This window comes from Myotis davidii, unplaced genomic scaffold, assembly GCF_000327345.1.
Source record: "Myotis davidii unplaced genomic scaffold, ASM32734v1 scaffold89, whole genome shotgun sequence".
NCBI lineage: Eukaryota > Metazoa > Chordata > Mammalia > Chiroptera > Vespertilionidae > Myotis > Myotis davidii.
Window position 1 is genome coordinate 294,483 of NW_006300372.1, and position 17,802 is coordinate 312,284.

The 17,802-nt window shown below is 45.1% G+C and overlaps 2 protein-coding genes across 2 annotated transcripts in view; both read left to right on the forward strand.

Annotated features, from left to right (window-relative positions):
• Positions 1–4,691: 4,691 nt before the first annotated feature.
• The window catches only part of LOC102757680 (protocadherin gamma-C4), a 130,930-nt gene continuing 117,819 nt past the window's right edge, over positions 4,692–17,802 (forward strand). The window contains exon 1 of the mRNA XM_006776956.2: positions 4,692–7,249. Within this exon, the coding sequence (XP_006777019.1) occupies positions 4,829–7,249 (2,421 nt within the window). The 5' untranslated portion in view covers positions 4,692–4,828. The remainder of the gene's footprint in view (positions 7,250–17,802) is intronic.
• Positions 8,982–17,802, forward strand: part of LOC102775405 (protocadherin gamma-B2-like) — a 28,396-nt gene continuing 19,575 nt past the window's right edge. Inside the window, exon 1 of the mRNA XM_006777021.2 lies at positions 8,982–11,077. Within this exon, the coding sequence (XP_006777084.2) occupies positions 9,203–11,077 (1,875 nt within the window). The 5' untranslated portion in view covers positions 8,982–9,202. The remainder of the gene's footprint in view (positions 11,078–17,802) is intronic.

Below are 17,802 nucleotides of genomic sequence, written 5' to 3' on the forward strand. Positions count from 1 at the left end.
GTCACATCCCCAGTAGGGGGTGTGCAGGATGCAGCTGATCGATGCTTCTCTCTCATCGATGTTTCTAACTCTCTATCCCTCTCCCTTCCTCTCTGTAAAAAATCAATAAATATATATAGTTTTAAATGAGGATAAAAAGCCAGTAACTTATTTTGCTACATCCATACTAATCAAACCAATTTTATAAATACAATGAAATTACTGAAGATATTTTTGCCCCCAAACTGAAAAACAAAGCTGTATGCCTTATGAAATATTTAAATGAAAAAAGATGTAAAATGGTGGCAACGTTTATGAGATGAACACAACGGAAAATGTCACATTTAAAGGGAAAACTTTATTTGTTCTTTCAAACAAATAAAAGGCGAAGTGCATAGATTCAAGAGCTTACACTTTGAGGAAAGCTACGCAATATGTAGTTTTCCTAAACGACCTCCGGGTGCCGCTGTTGACCGAAGGGAAGAAGGGGTTCTCAGTTCGCCAGAGCTTCCGGGAGAGTGCTTTCTAGCTTTGTCCTGCCCACAGCCGAACGGACCGGCTCCGGTGCACCTAGAAGCACGTAACAAGTCCTGCCCTCAAGTCTCGAATGTCCAGGGGGCTGTCGTTGGTTTTTTAAACATCCCAGAGACATCTGGAGAAGAAGATTCCCCTTTGAGTTCAAGAAATGCAAAGGAGCTTCAGGCAAGCTGAAACGATGACAAGTCAGGTATGGTTTCTCTTCTTGCTGTCTTTGTTGTGCGGGGCCATCTCCCAGCAGATCCAGTACGTGATTCCAGAGGAGCTGGCCAAGGGATCCAGGGTGGGGAACCTCGCCAAGGACCTGAGGCTCAGTGTCCAGGACTTGCCAGCTCGAAAACTGCGGGTTAGTGCAGAGGAATTTTTCAACGTGAGTGCGGAGAATGGGGATTTGTTAGTGAGTGGTAGGATAGACAGAGAGAAGATTTGCGGGAGGAAATCTGAATGTGCCCTGGAATTTGAAATGGTCGCTGAAAACCCAATGAATGTGTTCCATGGGATTGTTGCAATCCAAGATATTAATGACAATGCACCGCGTTTCCTTGCAAAAGTCATTGACTTAGACATCTGTGAGTCAGCCATACCAGGGGTAAAATTCCCACTAGACTCTGCACAAGATGCAGATGTAGGAAGGAACTCACTGAAGGTTTACACCATCAACCCCAATGACCACTTCTCTCTGGCAACGAAGGAAAGTCCTGATGGAAGTAAATACCCAGAATTACTGCTGGAAAAGCCTCTGGACAGAGAACAGCAGAGCTCCCACCGCTTAATCCTGACGGCCATGGATGGCGGGGACCCTCCTCTAAGTGGCACCACCCAGATCCAGATCCTGGTCACTGATGCCAACGATAATGCTCCAATGTTCAGCCAGGACACGTACAGAGTTAGACTCCAAGAAAATGTGCCCCGGGGAACTTCCGTGCTGCGCGTGAAGGCAACTGACCAGGATGAGGGTGCTAATGCACAAATCACCTATGCCTTCCTCAACGCCCCAACAAGCACCAACCTTCTCTTCAGTCTCAACCCAAATACTGGTGACATCACAACCAACGGAACAGTGGATTTCGAAGAGACAGCTATGTATATGTTGGCTGTAGAAGCCAAGGATGGAGGCGTACACACAGCTCACTGCAGTGTTCATATTGAAATTGTCGATGAGAATGACAATGCCCCAGAGGTGACATTCATGTCCTTTTCTAACAAGATTCCTGAGGACTCAGACCTTGGAACCGTAATAGCCCTCATTAAAGTGCGAGACCAGGATTCTGGGCAAAATGGTCTGGTGACATGCTATATTCAGAAAGAAGTTCCCTTCCGATTAGAATCCACCTCCAAGAATTATTACAAGCTGGTGATTGACAGTGCTCTAGACCGGGAGCAGATAGCAGAGTACAATGTCACCGTCACAGCCACCGACAAGGGCAAGCCGCCCCTCTCCTCCAGTACAAGCATCACCCTACACATTGGTGACATTAACGACAACACTCCAGCTTTCCACCAGGCTTCCTACGTGGTTCACGTGGCTGAGAACAACCCACCCGGGGCCTCTATTGCCCAAGTCAGCGCCTCCGACCCCGACCTGGGACCCAACGGCCAGGTGTCCTACGCCATCGTGGCCAGCGACCTGGAGCCACGGGCGCTGTCGTCCTACGTTGGCCTTGATCTCCGTGCTCTTCCTCCTCGCGGTGATTCTGGTGGTCGCCATGCGCTTGCGACGCTCCTCTAGACCCACCACCTGGGGCTGCTTTCAGCCTGGTGTTTGCTCCAAGTCTGGCCCCGTGGTTCCCACCAACTACAGTGAGGGGACTTTGCCCTATTCCTACAATCTGTGCGTTGCCTCGAATCCAGCAATGACCAAATTAAATTTTTCTAACCTGACCCCGGAAATGGCGCCCCCTCGGGATCTCCTGTGCGAGGATCCTTCTGTGGATGTATGTGCCAATAACGAAGACCCCCAAATTGCTTATGACTCTTCTTTTCCCTCACACGTGAGTTTCTATAAACCTACTTAAATTTCATATGTTGTATTTTATTCTCAGTGTGCATAATTAGTTTTGGCCTTTGTCCATTGTTCTAGTAGTGGTAGTGGGAGTGGAGGTGTATTGGATGGGTGGAAGTGGGTCTCTCGATTGTTCATGCTCTTGGCAATTACCTAACTACTACTTTTCAATCGGCACCATTGGCATTTCTGTATGGTCAGCAAACCTTCTTAAAGAGAGCTGTTCTTGGTTGTCACTGCTTTTAGTAATAGCACTACCCGTTCTTAGTTGATGTGTGATACTGTTATTTTCAAGCACATTATACATGTACTGGCAGTTCTTTCTCCTTAAGTTAAACTTTATGTTCATCTCATCAAATACATCCTAGTTATTATATTTTTGCTGCAATGTGTATTTTTGTTTTTAAATGTTCTTATTTATTTTAGAGAGAGAAGAAGGGAGAGGGGGAGAGAGAAACATCTATTGGTTGCCTCCCATAGGCACCCTGATTCCCATGGGGGATTGAACCTGAAACCTGGGCATGTTCCCTGACCTGGAACCGAACCAGAGACCTTTTGGTGCAGGGAAGGACACTCAACCAACTAAGCCACACAAGTCAGGGCTGTAATGTGTATTTTTAATATAGTTTCCCAATCATTAAGTTTCTTATCACTTATCACATGTAGCAAAGACTGTCAGATCTTACATGTGAACCACTGCCTTTGGGTCAACTTTATCCCACTTCATAATCTCATTCAGGAATAATTTTCTTAGCCCTTCTTTAATAATTTATCTTATTCTACTTTGTCATGGTCATAATAAATACAATAGACATTTTTATAAAGCCTTTCCCACATTTTGCTTTTTTAGTATAGGTTTCTGAGAAAAGAATCAATTTTTTTCAAAACATCTTATTTTCCTCCCAATCCCCAGAAATTTGTGGGTCCTTTGAGAATTGTGAAAAATACCTTTAACCTACTCTACAAATTCTTAAGATTTAAAAACTCTGAGTAGTTAGTGGGCTTTTGTGCCTGGTTAAAATTTATGAGTAATTTCTAGATGTTACTTATTATGTGAGGAATAATCTAAAGAACTGGGTACTTGGTGCTTTATCTCAATTTTTCTCAGATTAGTAAATTACTCTACGTTTCCTTAAATAAGAAAACTATGAAAGATACAATGACTATATATATATATATATACTAAAATGTTTCCTTTTACTGGTTATTTCTAAAATAAAAGCTAAAGTAAACTTAGAAACAATGGAAAGTAGTAGCTTCTGGATGTGTCCTGATGTGAAAAAGATCACTGAAACATTGCCTGCTCTTTATAGTGCTTTATTCTAACTTTTCTGCCTTCTTATCTTTGGTTTTCACTTTTAAGATCAGAGCTATTTACCCATTGTTTTAGGTTTTGCAGTTGCATTAGTGACTCATTTATTAAACACTGACAAACTATTTGCTGCATACTCTATGAAAGGTGGTGCTCTAAAGTGTGAGGATGCACTCTTAAAATGATAGTCACAGACATAGCCCTTGGCCTAGAAACTTAATGAGCAAATTCTCTTCTCAAACCTATCCCTATATTTGCTAATCACATTGATACAGACATAAGACTAGCTCTTGAAAAGTAGATATTTTCTTACAAGGGAACTGAAAGATTTCCATTCCAGAAAATCCATTCACGTGAGGAAACTTGTTTCTGAATAGGTTGGGACTAGAGCCCAGATTTGCAACACTCCAGACACTGGCTTTTCGCCTGTTGTTCCATTCTCCAAGTCCATCCATGTTCCCAGGATAGGTAAATGTGTCTCTTGCACAATACACTGTCCTGAAAATGCACTATGAGAATAAATAATGCAAAAACGTAAAAGAGGTAGAAAAATTCTTAGCAAAAACCAAAATCATATTTTCTCTGGACCATTTATTACTTTATAGGACTTATTGTAAAGGAAGATTTTGATTGTTTATTTTCATTGCAAATAAAACAACAGGAGTTTGACTTTTATTCTTTTGGGGGAGATAGGATACGGAAAATAAATGGTGTACACAGGGCATGCTTTACCAAGAATAGGTTGCAATAACAGGCTAGGACTCTGGGTGTCGCTGTTCACCGATGGGGAAAAGACAACCAGTAATTTAATCCGAACCACAAAATTTCTGCATCACAAAGCACTGACCCTGGAGCTTTACAAAAGCTTCTAACTGGACTCCCGGAACTCCAACAGCCAACGGTGAAAATACACTACCTTGGACCGCGCAGATCCTGGGACTCCTTAGGCCTCCACCGAGGGAAAACCCAGGCGCAAGCTTCTCTGCGGCGGCGCTGTGATGGCGGCTCCTCTTTATCGTCCAGTCTGCAGCCGGTTAGTTGGGATTTGCCTTCTCCTGGGGGCCCTGTGGGAAATTCGGGCCGAACAGATCCGCTACTCGGTGCCTGAGGAGCTGGAGAAAGGCTCCTTCGTGGGCGACATCGCCAAGGACCTGGGCCTGGAGCCCCCGGAGCTGGCGGAGCGCGGAGTCCGCATCGTCTCCAGAGGGAGGACGCAGCTCTTTGCCCTGAGCCCGCGGAGCGGCAGCTTGGTCACGGCGGGCAGGATAGACCGGGAGGAGCTCTGCGACAGGTCTCCAACGTGTGTGGTAAGCCTGGAGGTTCTCCTAGAGGACAAAGTAAAGATTTTTGGAGTAGAAGTGGAAATAATCGATGTTAATGATAATGCGCCCAACTTTGGGACTGAGCAAAGGGAAATAAAAGTCGCTGAAAATGAAAGTCCTGGGGCAAGATTCCCTCTTCCTGAAGCTTTTGATCCGGATGTAGGGGTAAACTCTCTGCAGGGATACCAGCTCAGCTCAAATGCTTACTTCTCCCTGGACGTGCAAAACGGAGCCGATGGGATAAAGTACCCTGAGCTGGTGCTGGAGCGCGCCCTGGACCGCGAGGAAGAGGCAGTTCACCACCTGGTCCTCACCGCCTTCGATGGAGGCGACCTGGCTCGCTCTGGCACTACCAGAATTCAAGTCACACTTGTGGATACGAATGACAACGCCCCCCTGTTCACTCAGCCCGAGTACCATGTGAGTGTTCGGGAGAATGTGCCCGTGGGCTCCCGAATTCTCACCGTAAAAGCCACTGATCCAGATGAAGGAGCCAATGGAGAAGTGACATATTCTTTCCGGAAAGTAAGAGATAAAATATCCCAGCTATTCCACTTGAACTCTGTGACTGGGGACATAACAATATTGGAGGGCCTGGATTATGAGGACTCTGGATCCTATGATATAGATGTAGAGGCTCACGATGGTCCTGGTCTCCGAGCCAGAAGTAAAGTACTGGTGACCGTGCTGGATGTAAACGACAATGCTCCAGAAGTGACGGTTACCTCTCTCGCCAGCTCTATCCAAGAAACCTCCTCCCCAGGCACAGTAATTGCACTTTTCAATGTGCATGATAGTGATTCAGGAGAGAATGGCCTAGTCACGTGTTCTATTCCAAATAATCTGCCATTCACACTTGAAAAGACCTACGGAAATTATTATCGATTGTTGACACACAGAGCTCTGGATAGGGAGGAAGTCTCAGAATATAACATCACAGTAATGGCCACTGACCACGGAACTCCACCACTGTCTACAGAAACTCACATCTCACTGAAGGTAGCAGACATCAATGACAACCCGCCTGCCTTCCCTCATGCTTCTTACTCTGCCTACCTTCCCGAAAACAACCCCAGAGGAGCCTCCTTTTTATCCATAACCGCCCAGGACCCTGACAGCATTGAGAACGCCAGAGTCACTTACTCCCTGGCTGAGGGCACGCTCCAGGGGGAGCCTCTCTCTTCCTATGTCTCTATCAACTCTGACACAGGAGTCCTGTATGCTCTGCGCTCATTTGACTATGAGCAGGTTAGAGACCTGCAACTACTGGTGACAGCTAGTGACAGTGGGGACCCTCCTCTTAGCAGCAACGTGTCTCTAAGCCTATTTGTTCTGGATCAGAATGACAATGCACCTGAAATACTGTACCCTGCCATCCCCACCGACGGGTCCACTGGTGTGGAACTGGCGCCTCGCTCCGCAGAACCCGGCTACCTGGTGACCAAGGTGGTGGCGGTGGACAGAGACTCTGGCCAGAACGCCTGGCTGTCCTACCGCCTGCTCAAGGCCAGCGAGCCAGGGCTCTTCGCGGTGGGGCTGCACACGGGCGAGGTGCGCACTGCGCGGGCCCTGCTGGACAGAGATGCGCTCAAGCAGAGCCTGGTGGTGGCAGTTCAGGACCATGGCCAGCCCCCTCTCTCTGCCACTGTCACGCTCACCGTGGCCGTGGCTGACAGCATCCCAGATGTCCTGGCTGACCTGGGCAACCTGGAGCCCTCCGCTGACCCTGATGACTCCAGCCTCACTTTGTACCTGGTGGTGGCAGTGGCTGCGGTCTCCTGTGTCTTTCTCGCCTTTGTCATCGTGTTGCTGGCGCTCAGGTTGAGGCGCTGGCACATGTCACGTCTGCTCCAGGCTCCGGGAGACGGGTTGGAGGGCCTGCCTGCCTCGCACTTTGTGGGCGTGGACGGGGTGCAGGCTTTCCTGCAGACCTATTCCCACGAAGTCTCCCTCACTGCGGGCTCGCGGAAGAGTCACCTGATCTTCCCGCAGCCCAACTATGCAGACACGCTCATCAGCCAGGAGAGCTATGAGAAAAAGGATTTTCTCTCAGCACCTCAGTCTTTACTTGAAGACAAAAAGGAAATATTTTCACAGGTAAACTTTTTGTAGTAAATTTACCTAGATAAAAAGAATCCCTGAGTTTGCTTACTTGCTTTCACTTTACTGCTAGCAGTTCTATTTCCCATATATCTAATTTTTCTCTTTTTAAACCCCAGCATATTTTTCTTGAAATTTACTTTTTTTAGTTGAAAGGGTATTTTCCATTATAATTGAACGATGGCAGTTTATAAATACTGGGGGAAATATTTAAAATTTAGCTACACCTTCAACAGTGATAGCTTCTCAATTGGGTTGGTATACTGTATGTATTTTGTGGTTGCATTTTCTGAGATGCACTAACAGTGACTGTGTGTGATTCCTTCTGTGCACTTCTGTGATTTCCAAAAATATTGCCCATTTTATTTCAATCATTTCATTTTAATCATTTCTAAATTACCTTTATGGCATCACTATGAGACCCTTTTCTATTTCTAAGGAAACATAACTTCAAAAAATATTTCCTTTTTTCATCATGGGATCCCCTTATAAAGAAATTTCATTTTAATCATATCTAAATTATCTTTTATGGCATCACTATGAGACCCTTCTCTATTTCTAAGGAAACATAACTTCAAAAAATACTTCCTTTTTTCATCATGGGATCCCCTTATAAAGGTCGGGTAACTCAATTTCAGAACTGATCTGATAAGTAGGCCTCATCCCTGTTCCTGCAAATTGCCCTCAGGTAGCTCCATCACTCTGTGGCTCTGCAACGATCGGATATAAGGGGAAATATTTTGTATGCAAGGGCTCTGCAGCTTCTGTTCCTTATGACGTCATTCAGTTCTCTTAGTTCGGGGTTCATGGATGTCTAGGACTACACAAATCAGTGGTGTTTGGATACCTGGAAATTGTATCAATAGATTGTGAACTATGCCTCAATCCAGCTTAAGAAGGAGAGTTTCAGATTCTAGATTTTTGTCTCCGTGGGAAGTTGTGGTGCAATACAATATAATAAATAAGCATGTGATGTGATACAACCAACTGGCATGGGGAGGAACAAGCAAGTAACAAGTGGATATTGAGCAATAAATCATATCTGAAGAGAGATTATTTATAATACTAGAGCTTTAAAATATAACTTGGAAATATTAATTGTCTCTGTGTCAAACATATTTGGATGGTGATATTAGAATATATTCCAGAATCAGAATGGTACATATTTTAAATGATTAGGAGAGCAGCAGTAGATAATTTATAACCTAATAACATACGGAAAATATATTTTTGTTTGATGGGTACTGATTTTCTTTTAGAAAATACTATTTCTGGTTAAATAAATTATTGTACAACCATATGGTGGGCTACTCCATAAGTATAAGAAATAAATGGAAAACTTCTTTATGTACTGATATGAAATGATCTCCAAGATATAATGAGTAAACAAAGCAAGCTGCAAAACATGGCATATTGTATACTTTCATATACATATATATATATGAAAGCAGGGGGGACGTTTATAAAATTCTGCTTCACTATACAAAACATTTCTCTGGAACAGTGCACAAAAAAGGAACACTTATTTCTTCCGGGACAAATGTGTTGTTGAAAGCAAAGAGGGAGAGTTTATAGAATATGCTGAATATACCTTTGGAACTATATGAATGTATACCTACTTAAACAAATAAATACTCAATAAATCCGCAAGAGCAAAAAAGTTCTTTGCAAAACATTTAGTACAAGCCCTTGGAGCAGTTTCACGGGAAAACCTCTGGGCGTCGCTGTAGGTTAAAAGAAGAGCAGGAAGATGTCTGAGACGCATTCGGGAGCCTCTCGGAAGGTAACTTCCTGCCCAAACCAACCGCACGGAGGAGGCCAGTACAGATTCGGTTACACAAACAAAGCAGGGGAATTGCCCCTACCCCGGATTTTTTCCATCCACGGAGGGGTTATTCCTCCCCACGGCCTAGGGCCAAGGAGCAGAGCAGCAGCGGAGGGAGACCGAGGATGAGGCTGAGCGCGGAGCGGAGCAGCGCGGGGCGGTGGCGGCAGGTATTGTTGCCCTTTCTGCTTTCTTTGTTCCGCGGGGCTCTCCCGGACCAAATCCGCTATTCAATCCCCGAGGAGCTGGCTAAGAACTCGGTGGTAGGAAATCTCGCCAAGGATCTGGGGCTCAGAGTCCGGGATCTGCCGGCCCGGAAGCTGCGGGTTAGCGCGGAGAAGGACTATTTCACTGTAGATCCTGACAGCGGGGACTTACTTGTCAGCGACAGAATAGACCGAGAGCAGATTTGCGGGAAGAAGCCTCTGTGTATTCTGGATTTTGATGCGGTCGCTGAAAAACCACTAAATATTTTCCATGTAGCAGTAGTAGTGCAGGATATAAATGACAATATGCCTTCATTCAAACAGAGTAAGATTGATTTAAAAATAGTAGAATCCACTAAGCCAGGTAAAACATTTCCACTAGACCCGGCCCTGGATTGGGATGCTGGTCCTAATTCACTGCAGAGGTACCACCTCAATGACAATGAGTTCTTTGATCTCACGGAGAAACAGACTCCAGATGGACTTAAGTATCCTGAGTTGATCCTGAAACATTCTCTGGACAGAGAAGAGCAGAATTTCCATCAACTGGTCCTCACGGCTGTGGACGGTGGAGACCCACCCCGAAGTGGCACCACCCAGATCCAAATCCAAGTCACGGATGCCAATGACAACCCCCCGGTGTTCAGCCAGGACGTGTACAGGGTCAGCCTGAGGGAGGGCGTGCCCCCCGGCTTCCCTGTGCTTCAAGTGACGGCCACGGACCAGGACGAGGGCATTAACGCGGAGGTCACCTACTCCTTTCGTAATGTGAACGAACAAGTGGAACAATTTTTTAACTTAGATGAAACAACAGGAGAAATCACCACGAAGGATCATTTTGATTTCGAAATGGCTAATAGTTACACCCTCGGTATAGAAGCGAAAGATCCTGGGGATCTGGCAGCCCACTGCAGTATCCAAGTCGAAATCCTCGATGAGAATGATTGTGCCCCTGAAGTGATTGTGGCCTCCGTGTTCACTCCTCTTCCAGAGGATTCACCACCAGGAACGGTGATCGCCTTGATAAAAACAAGAGATAGAGACTCTGGAGAAAATGGAGAGGTTTACTGCAGCCTATTGGGAAAGACGGAGTTTACATTGAAATCTTACTCAAAGAACTACTACAAGCTGGTAACAGACGAGACCCTGGACCGAGAACAGACCCCGGAGTACAATGTGACCATCACAGCCACCGACAGGGGCAAGCCGCCCCTCTCCTCCAGCACCACCATCACCCTGCGCGTCACCGACGTCAACGACAACGCCCCGGTGTTCCAGCAGCCAGCCTACCTGGTCCACGTGCCAGAAAACAACCCGCCCGGGGCCTCCATCGCGCAGGTCAGCGCCTCCGACCCCGACCTGGGCCCCAACGGCCAGGTGTCCTACGCCATCGTGGCCAGCGACCTGGAGGCACGGGCGCTGTCGTCCTACGTGTCCGTGAGCGCGCACAGCGGGGTGGTGTTCGCGCAGCGCGCCTTCGACCACGAGCAGCTGCGCGCCTTTGAGCTGACGCTGCAGGCGCGCGACCAGGGCTCGCCCGCGCTCAGCGCCAACGTGAGCCTGCGCGTGCTGGTGGGCGACCGCAACGACAACGCGCCCCGGGTGCTGTACCCGGCGCTGGGGCCCGACGGCTCTGCGCTCTTCGACACGGTGCCGCGCGCCGCGCAGCCGGGCTACCTGGTCACCAAGGTGGTGGCGGTGGACGCGGACTCGGGACACAATGCCTGGCTGTCCTACCACGTGCTGCAGGCCAGCGAGCCCGGGCTCTTCAGCCTGGGGCTGCGCACGGGCGAGGTGCGCACGGTCCTCCAGTGCCGCCGCTTGGGGCTGCTTTCAGCCTGGTCTCAATACTAAGTCTGGACCTGGGGTTCTCCCCAATTACAGTGAGGGGACTTTGCCCTATTCCTACAATCTGTGCGTGGCTCACAGTCAGCTAAGACAGAGTTTAATTTTCTCAACATAACCCCTGAAGTGGCTCCCCCTCAGGATCTCCTCTGCGAGGATGCCTCTTGGGCACCAAGTACAAGTCATGGAGATACTCAGGGCCCCTTTGCCTCAGATACTATTTTAAAGGTGAGTTTTAACTTATTTTCACTTTGGGTTCTAATGTTTATTGATAAATCACCATGTGGAATAGGAGTCTTCATTTCAGACTTAATTGTTGTGTGGATTGAATTTCGGCATTTTTCTGCCCTAATTATCTTAATTTTATCTAACCAAATATTGACGTGGTTTTCTATCTAATATGTGAGAGTTATTTGTTCAGAATTACAAGGCTTTACCAAATGAGATACTTCTCTTTCTTCTTCATCTTTACAATCCTTGCCTCTGAAGATTTATACTATTGGCATCTTAAACTATTTATTTCATATTTGGGGCTTTTATTACTCAAATTTTAGTTTCACTTCCTCTTTAAATTATACTATTTCAGAGTAAAGGAGCTTCCCATCTTATTAGTTTGGGAAAACTTGGAACTAAAGAAAGGAAGAATTGTCCTCAGTGTCATGGCTTGTCAACAGCAGAACATGGGTAGGACTGACCTAAACACACCAGCAATCTCTGTGTCTTTACAAGCTAAATGTCTGGGATTCCAGATCTATTTTAAACGGATGGTCAAAGTTTGAGGTCTGTAGTATCTGCTACTAATAGTGTGCTTGATGATGGAAGAAATATTTTTCTCTCATGTATAGTAACAAATTGCTCTTGTGAAAACTGTACTTTGAAAAAAATTTTTGTAACCTATACTCACATTCTGTACTTAAAACTTTATTTTCTGAATTTTCTATTTATAGATATAGACTATCTTAATTTTTCAATTCCCTATGAAGGTACCATTTAGTAAAAATTGCTTCTCTCACATAATAGACTCCCCAACATGTCCATTTTTTTTAAATCATGAGGTTTTGCTACTATATAAAGGTGATAACTTTAAATATCTTCCTCGACATAGAAAGTCCAGTGGGCTGCGTGCTCACTGTTAAGTTATAGACATATTTTCTGCATGGATGGTGAACTAAAGCCATTTGCTAAAGTCACTATATAGATTCCCTCCCCCCAAGAGCCTGTCACTGTATGATGTCTGACTCCAATTTAGACATGGTAATAGGAAAATATGCATAATGCATAGCTAACCCAACTCAAACTCTCAGTCTAATATAGTGTAACTGCTTTATTTCTAGTGTGAAAAACTGGAAACTTTCTCAAAGACCTCACATATAATAAAATGAACTCTCAGTTCTTTCTGCATATGACAACTAATACAATTTGCATGAATCAGTAGACCTTTTTGCAAAGGTGCATTGAGAGCTAGACTTATTTCCTTGGCATTCTTGATGCACAAATAGGCACGTTTTCATAAATATATCTTAATACAACGATGAAATCTTAAAACCTACAAAAGTAAGACTTACAATGTTCTAATTTAATGGGCTCAATTTAGGTAAAAAGTAACTAAAGGACATAGGCTCTATGGCACATTAGGGAGAACTTTTCTAAAGAGTAAAAATAATCTAATTATTATATTGACCTCAGGGGTTTATGGGTCTTGCTATTTCAAAATTAAACCTTAATGAAATATAAACAGTGTCACACAGTAATACGTAAAGGATGCGGCAAAATTATTAAAAATCAAATAAAACAGGATATGAAAACAGAATTGGTGTAGTAACTGGTTAGGACTCTGAGCGTCGCTGTTCACCAAAGTGGGAAAGAAGCTGCTGCTAGATGCGACCGGACTCTCAGCTTCTTCCGGACCGACAAGCTCCTGGAAAAAGCCTTCTAACCCGCGCCTCTCTCCCATTTCCAACAAGGAATTCGTACCCTTTGGCTTTTAAGAAGTAAGGAAACAGCAGGCAGGAGCCAGAACTAAGAGAAAACCGGTCGGAAAGAAGGCAATGGCGGATGCTCGGAGGGGCTGGGGCTGCAGAGGGCTGCTCCCGCTCCTGCTGTTCTTGGGGACGCAGCGAGGAGCCAGGGCCGGGCAGATCCGCTACTCGGTGCAGGAGGAGCTCGACAAAGGCTCCTTCGTGGGCAACATCGCCAAGGATCTCGGGCTGGAGCCTCAGGAGCTGGCGGAGCGAGGAGTCCGCATCGTCTCCAGAGGTAGGACTCAGCTTTTTGCTCTGAACCCAGGAAGTGGCAGCTTGGTCACCGCGGGCAGGATAGACAGGGAGGAGCTCTGCGCTCAGAGCGCGCGGTGTCTGGTGAGTTTTAACATCTTGGTGGAGAGGGCTGGGGCTGCAGAGGGCTGCTCCTGCTCCTGCTGTTCTTGGGGACGCAGCGGGGAGCCAGGGCCGGGCAGATCCGCTACTCAGTGCAGGAGGAGCTGGACAAAGGCTCCTTCGTGGGCAACATCGCCAAGGATCTCGGGCTGGAGCCTCAGGAGCTGGCGGAGCGAGGAGTCCGCATCGTCTCCAGAGGTAGGACTCAGCTTTTTGCTCTGAACCCAGGAAGTGGCAGCTTGGTCACCGCGGGCAGGATAGACAGGGAGGAGCTCTGCGCTCAGAGCGCGCGGTGTCTGGTGAGTTTTAACATCTTGGTTGAGAGTAAAATGAAAATTTATGGCGTAGAAGTAGAAATAATCGACATTAATGATAACTTCCCACGTTTCCGCGATGAGGAAGTAAAAGTAAGAGTTAATGAAAATGCTGCTACAGGGACACGGTTAGTGCTTCCCTTTGCTCGAGATGCGGATGTGGGTGTGAACTCCCTCCAGAGTTACCAGCTCAGTTCCAATGTGCACTTCTCTCTGGATGAGAAAAGTGGAAGTGATGGACAAAAACATCCCGAGCTGGTGCTGGAAGAGCCCTTGGACCGGGAGAAAGTGGCTGTTCACAACCTCCTCCTCACAGCTTTAGACGGCGGAGACCCCATACTCTCCAGCACTGCGCACATCCGCGTGATGGTCCTCGACGCAAACGATAACGCGCCCCAGTTCACTCGATCCGAGTACAGAGTGAGTGTTCCAGAGAGCATACCTGTGGGCACTCGGCTGCTCACGCTAACCGCCACGGATCCAGATGAGGGAATGAATGGAAAATTGACCTACTCTTTTCGCAATGAAGAAGACAAAATTTCACAGACTTTCCAACTTGATTCCAACCTGGGTGAAATTTCAACAGTGCAGTCGCTGGATTATGAAGAGTCCAGATCCTACCTCATGGAAGTGGTAGCTCAGGATGGAGGTGCTCTCCTTGCCAGCGCCAAGGTGGTGGTCACAGTACAGGATGTGAATGACAATGTCCCGGAAATGATCCTCACCTCTCTCGCCAGTTCCGTCTCTGAAGATTGTCTTCCTGGAACTGTAATTGCGTTGTTTAGTGTACATGATGGTGATTCTGGAGAGAATGGGGAGATTGCATGTTCTATCTCTGGGAACTTGCCCTTTAAATTGGAAAAATCAGTTGATAATTACTATCATTTATTGACAACCAGAACCCTGGACAGAGAAGAGATCTCAGATTATAACATCACAATAACTGTCATTGACCGTGGAAACCCACCCCTGTCTACAGAAAACCACATCTCCCTAAAAGTGGCAGACATCAATGACAATCCTCCCATCTTTCCTCACACGTCATACTCTACCTATATTCCAGAAAACAATCCCAGAGGCATCTCAATCTTCTCTGTGACCGCCAATGACCCCGACAGTGGCAACAATGCTCAGGTCACTTATTCTCTAGCCAAGGACACGTTTCAGGGAACGCCTCTTTCCTCCTTTGTCTCCATAAACTCTGACACCGGTGTTCTGTATGCACTGAGCTCTTTTGACTATGAGCAGGTTAGAGACCTGCAACTGTGGGTAACAGCCAGCGACAGTGGAGACCCTCCACTTAGCAGTAATGTGTCATTGAGCCTGTTCGTGTTGGATCAGAATGACAACACTCCTGAAATCCTCTACCCCACACTTCCCACTGATGGTTCCACCGGTGTGGAGCTGGCACCACGTTCTGCAGAGCTTGGCTACCTGGTGACCAAGGTGGTGGCAGTGGACAGAGACTCTGGCCAGAACGCCTGGCTGTCCTACCGCCTGCTCAAGGCCAGCGAGCCTGGGCTCTTCATGGTGGGGCTGCACACGGGCGAGGTGCGCACTGCACGGGCCCTGCTGGACAGAGACATGCTCAAGCAGAGCCTGGTGGTGGTGGTCCAGGACCATGGCCAGCCCCCTCTCTCTGCTACCGTCACACTCACCGTGGCTGTGGCTGACAGCATCCCGGATGTCCTGGCCGACCTGGGCAATCTGGAGCCCTCTGTTGACCCTGATGACTCCAGCCTCACGCTGTACCTGGTGGTGGCAGTGGCTGCTGTCTCCTGCGTCTTTCTCGCCTTTGTCATCATCCTGCTGGCACTCAGGCTGAGGCGCTGGCACGCATCACATCTGCCCCAGGCTTCAGGAGGAGGGCTGGCAGGTGTGCCTGCCTCGCACTTTGTGGGCATGGACGGGGTGCAGGCTTTCCTGCAGACCTATTCCCATGAGGTCTGCCTCACTGCTGACTCGGGGAAGAGTCACCTGATCTTCCCGCAGCCCAACTATGCGGACACGCTCATCAGCCAGGAGAGCTGTGCGAAAAGCGAGCCTCTTCTGATATCAGAGAAGATAAATGCAAACGAAGAACTAGAAGTTGTTCAGGTGAGTTTTCTTCCTTAGTAGGGATGCTTAGAGCATTTTGTTCATTTGTTCCCTCAGTTATTTTTCTTCCACATTCAAATAGATTAATTATATAAATAGTGAATCATTATTTGCTTTATTTCGAGATTAGCTTAGTGTAATTTGATAATTAATGTTTTCTCCATTTGTTATCAAATTATATTTTGGGTATAGTATCTTATTTTTTCAATATGTGGATGTTTTAGAAAATCTAGCTGATATCCATACACTTAAATGAAAAGAGTACTTTATTATTTTTTAAACAAGTACTTTAGAAGCGGTTAAACATAATCACTTCACACAAAGACTTTCTTATACTCAGAACTGCTATTATCTTGTTTGATTAGTTTTAACTGTTAGATAATGTTTTCTTTTGAATATTGCCTAAACACCAATTGTGAATATGTTTTAGAAAGGATATTGTGGTTTAGCATATCTGCTGTTTGCATAAGGAAATAATTTACATATTTTAATAAATCACTGGACAAATACAGAAAAAGTCTGCATGAGAAATGTCAGAAAAAAGATTAAATTTATATTGATGATAATGTTTGAGTTCTGAAATCTGGAAAGTTTGGGGTAAACCATAAAATTATTAGATGTGTTTATTAGTTGAGAGAAGAAATCAGTGAGGGGCCTTACAATTGTGCTTTATTCTGTGATGCAGTTTAAAATCTCCAAAGATTTAGATATCACGGCATTCATCAAATTCAAATATGCCACATACCTGGCACCTTCTAGTTACAGGTAACCCTTTCACTTTTCAGAATCAATATCTACCTGAATATTTGTGTACAATTCTGCTTTATTATAAGAGACTAAGATTAGTGTTTGGAAAGTCAATTCAACTTTTAAATTGTTTCAAATTTTAAAACTAATTTCTCAGGGCTATGTTTAACTTAAATGAAGATTTTTCTTACTAAAAGGCAGATCTCTGGGTCTCACATTTTATGAGTATATGTTGTGTCAGGGAAGAACTATCCTATTCACTTTTGGCATCTGATTTACTAGAGATGATTTTCAGAAGCTTCTTTTCAAAAGATTTTTTTATCTTTCAAATTTTGTGCTTTCAACAGTTTGAACATCAGCTACAAAGTATTAATAAATGGGAGGAAATGGAAATAAAATATTAATGGGATAATATTACTCAACCATATCAAAGGTCTGTTGATACATTTGGGAACACAGGACCATTTGGTTTTTATTTTTAAATACTTTTTAAACATTTATTTGAAGAGGATCTAATTATGTCTATATATAGACAATTCTGACCCTCATGTAAAATGTACAGACTCACTGAATAGTGAGTGCATCTAAAGAGTAACAAGAGCATCTGTATGATAGATACTGGTATCATTCACTTCTATATAAAAACTCACTTTTGCATTTTTTAAAGAAAAGGTTATAGAGTTGGGTATGTGTCCTGAGTTAACTTTTTCATGCAATGGAGAAACACCTTGTAAACCTCTATAAACTTTATAAACTTGGATAAACTTTACATTTGTGTTTGGAAAATCAATTCAACTTTAAAATGGTTTCGATGTTTAAAACTCATTCATCAGGGGCTGCACTTATCTTAAATTAATAGATTTTTCTTAATAAAATTCTGGTCTACGGGTCTTAAATTTTATGAGTATATTTTAAGTATACTTTACATAATAAAATGCTTGATTCACACACTCTGCATGTGCACATACTTTATACCACATACTCTATACCACATACTCTTAAAACGTTTAAATCTTTAGTTTCATGTGTGTTCTGAAAAAAATAACTTTCCTGTACTAATTGAAGTGTTCATATGTGGTGGAGAGGCACTTACTCAGTCATGTTTTGGAACAAGGTCTTGAGTAAGTAATGTTTTTATGTT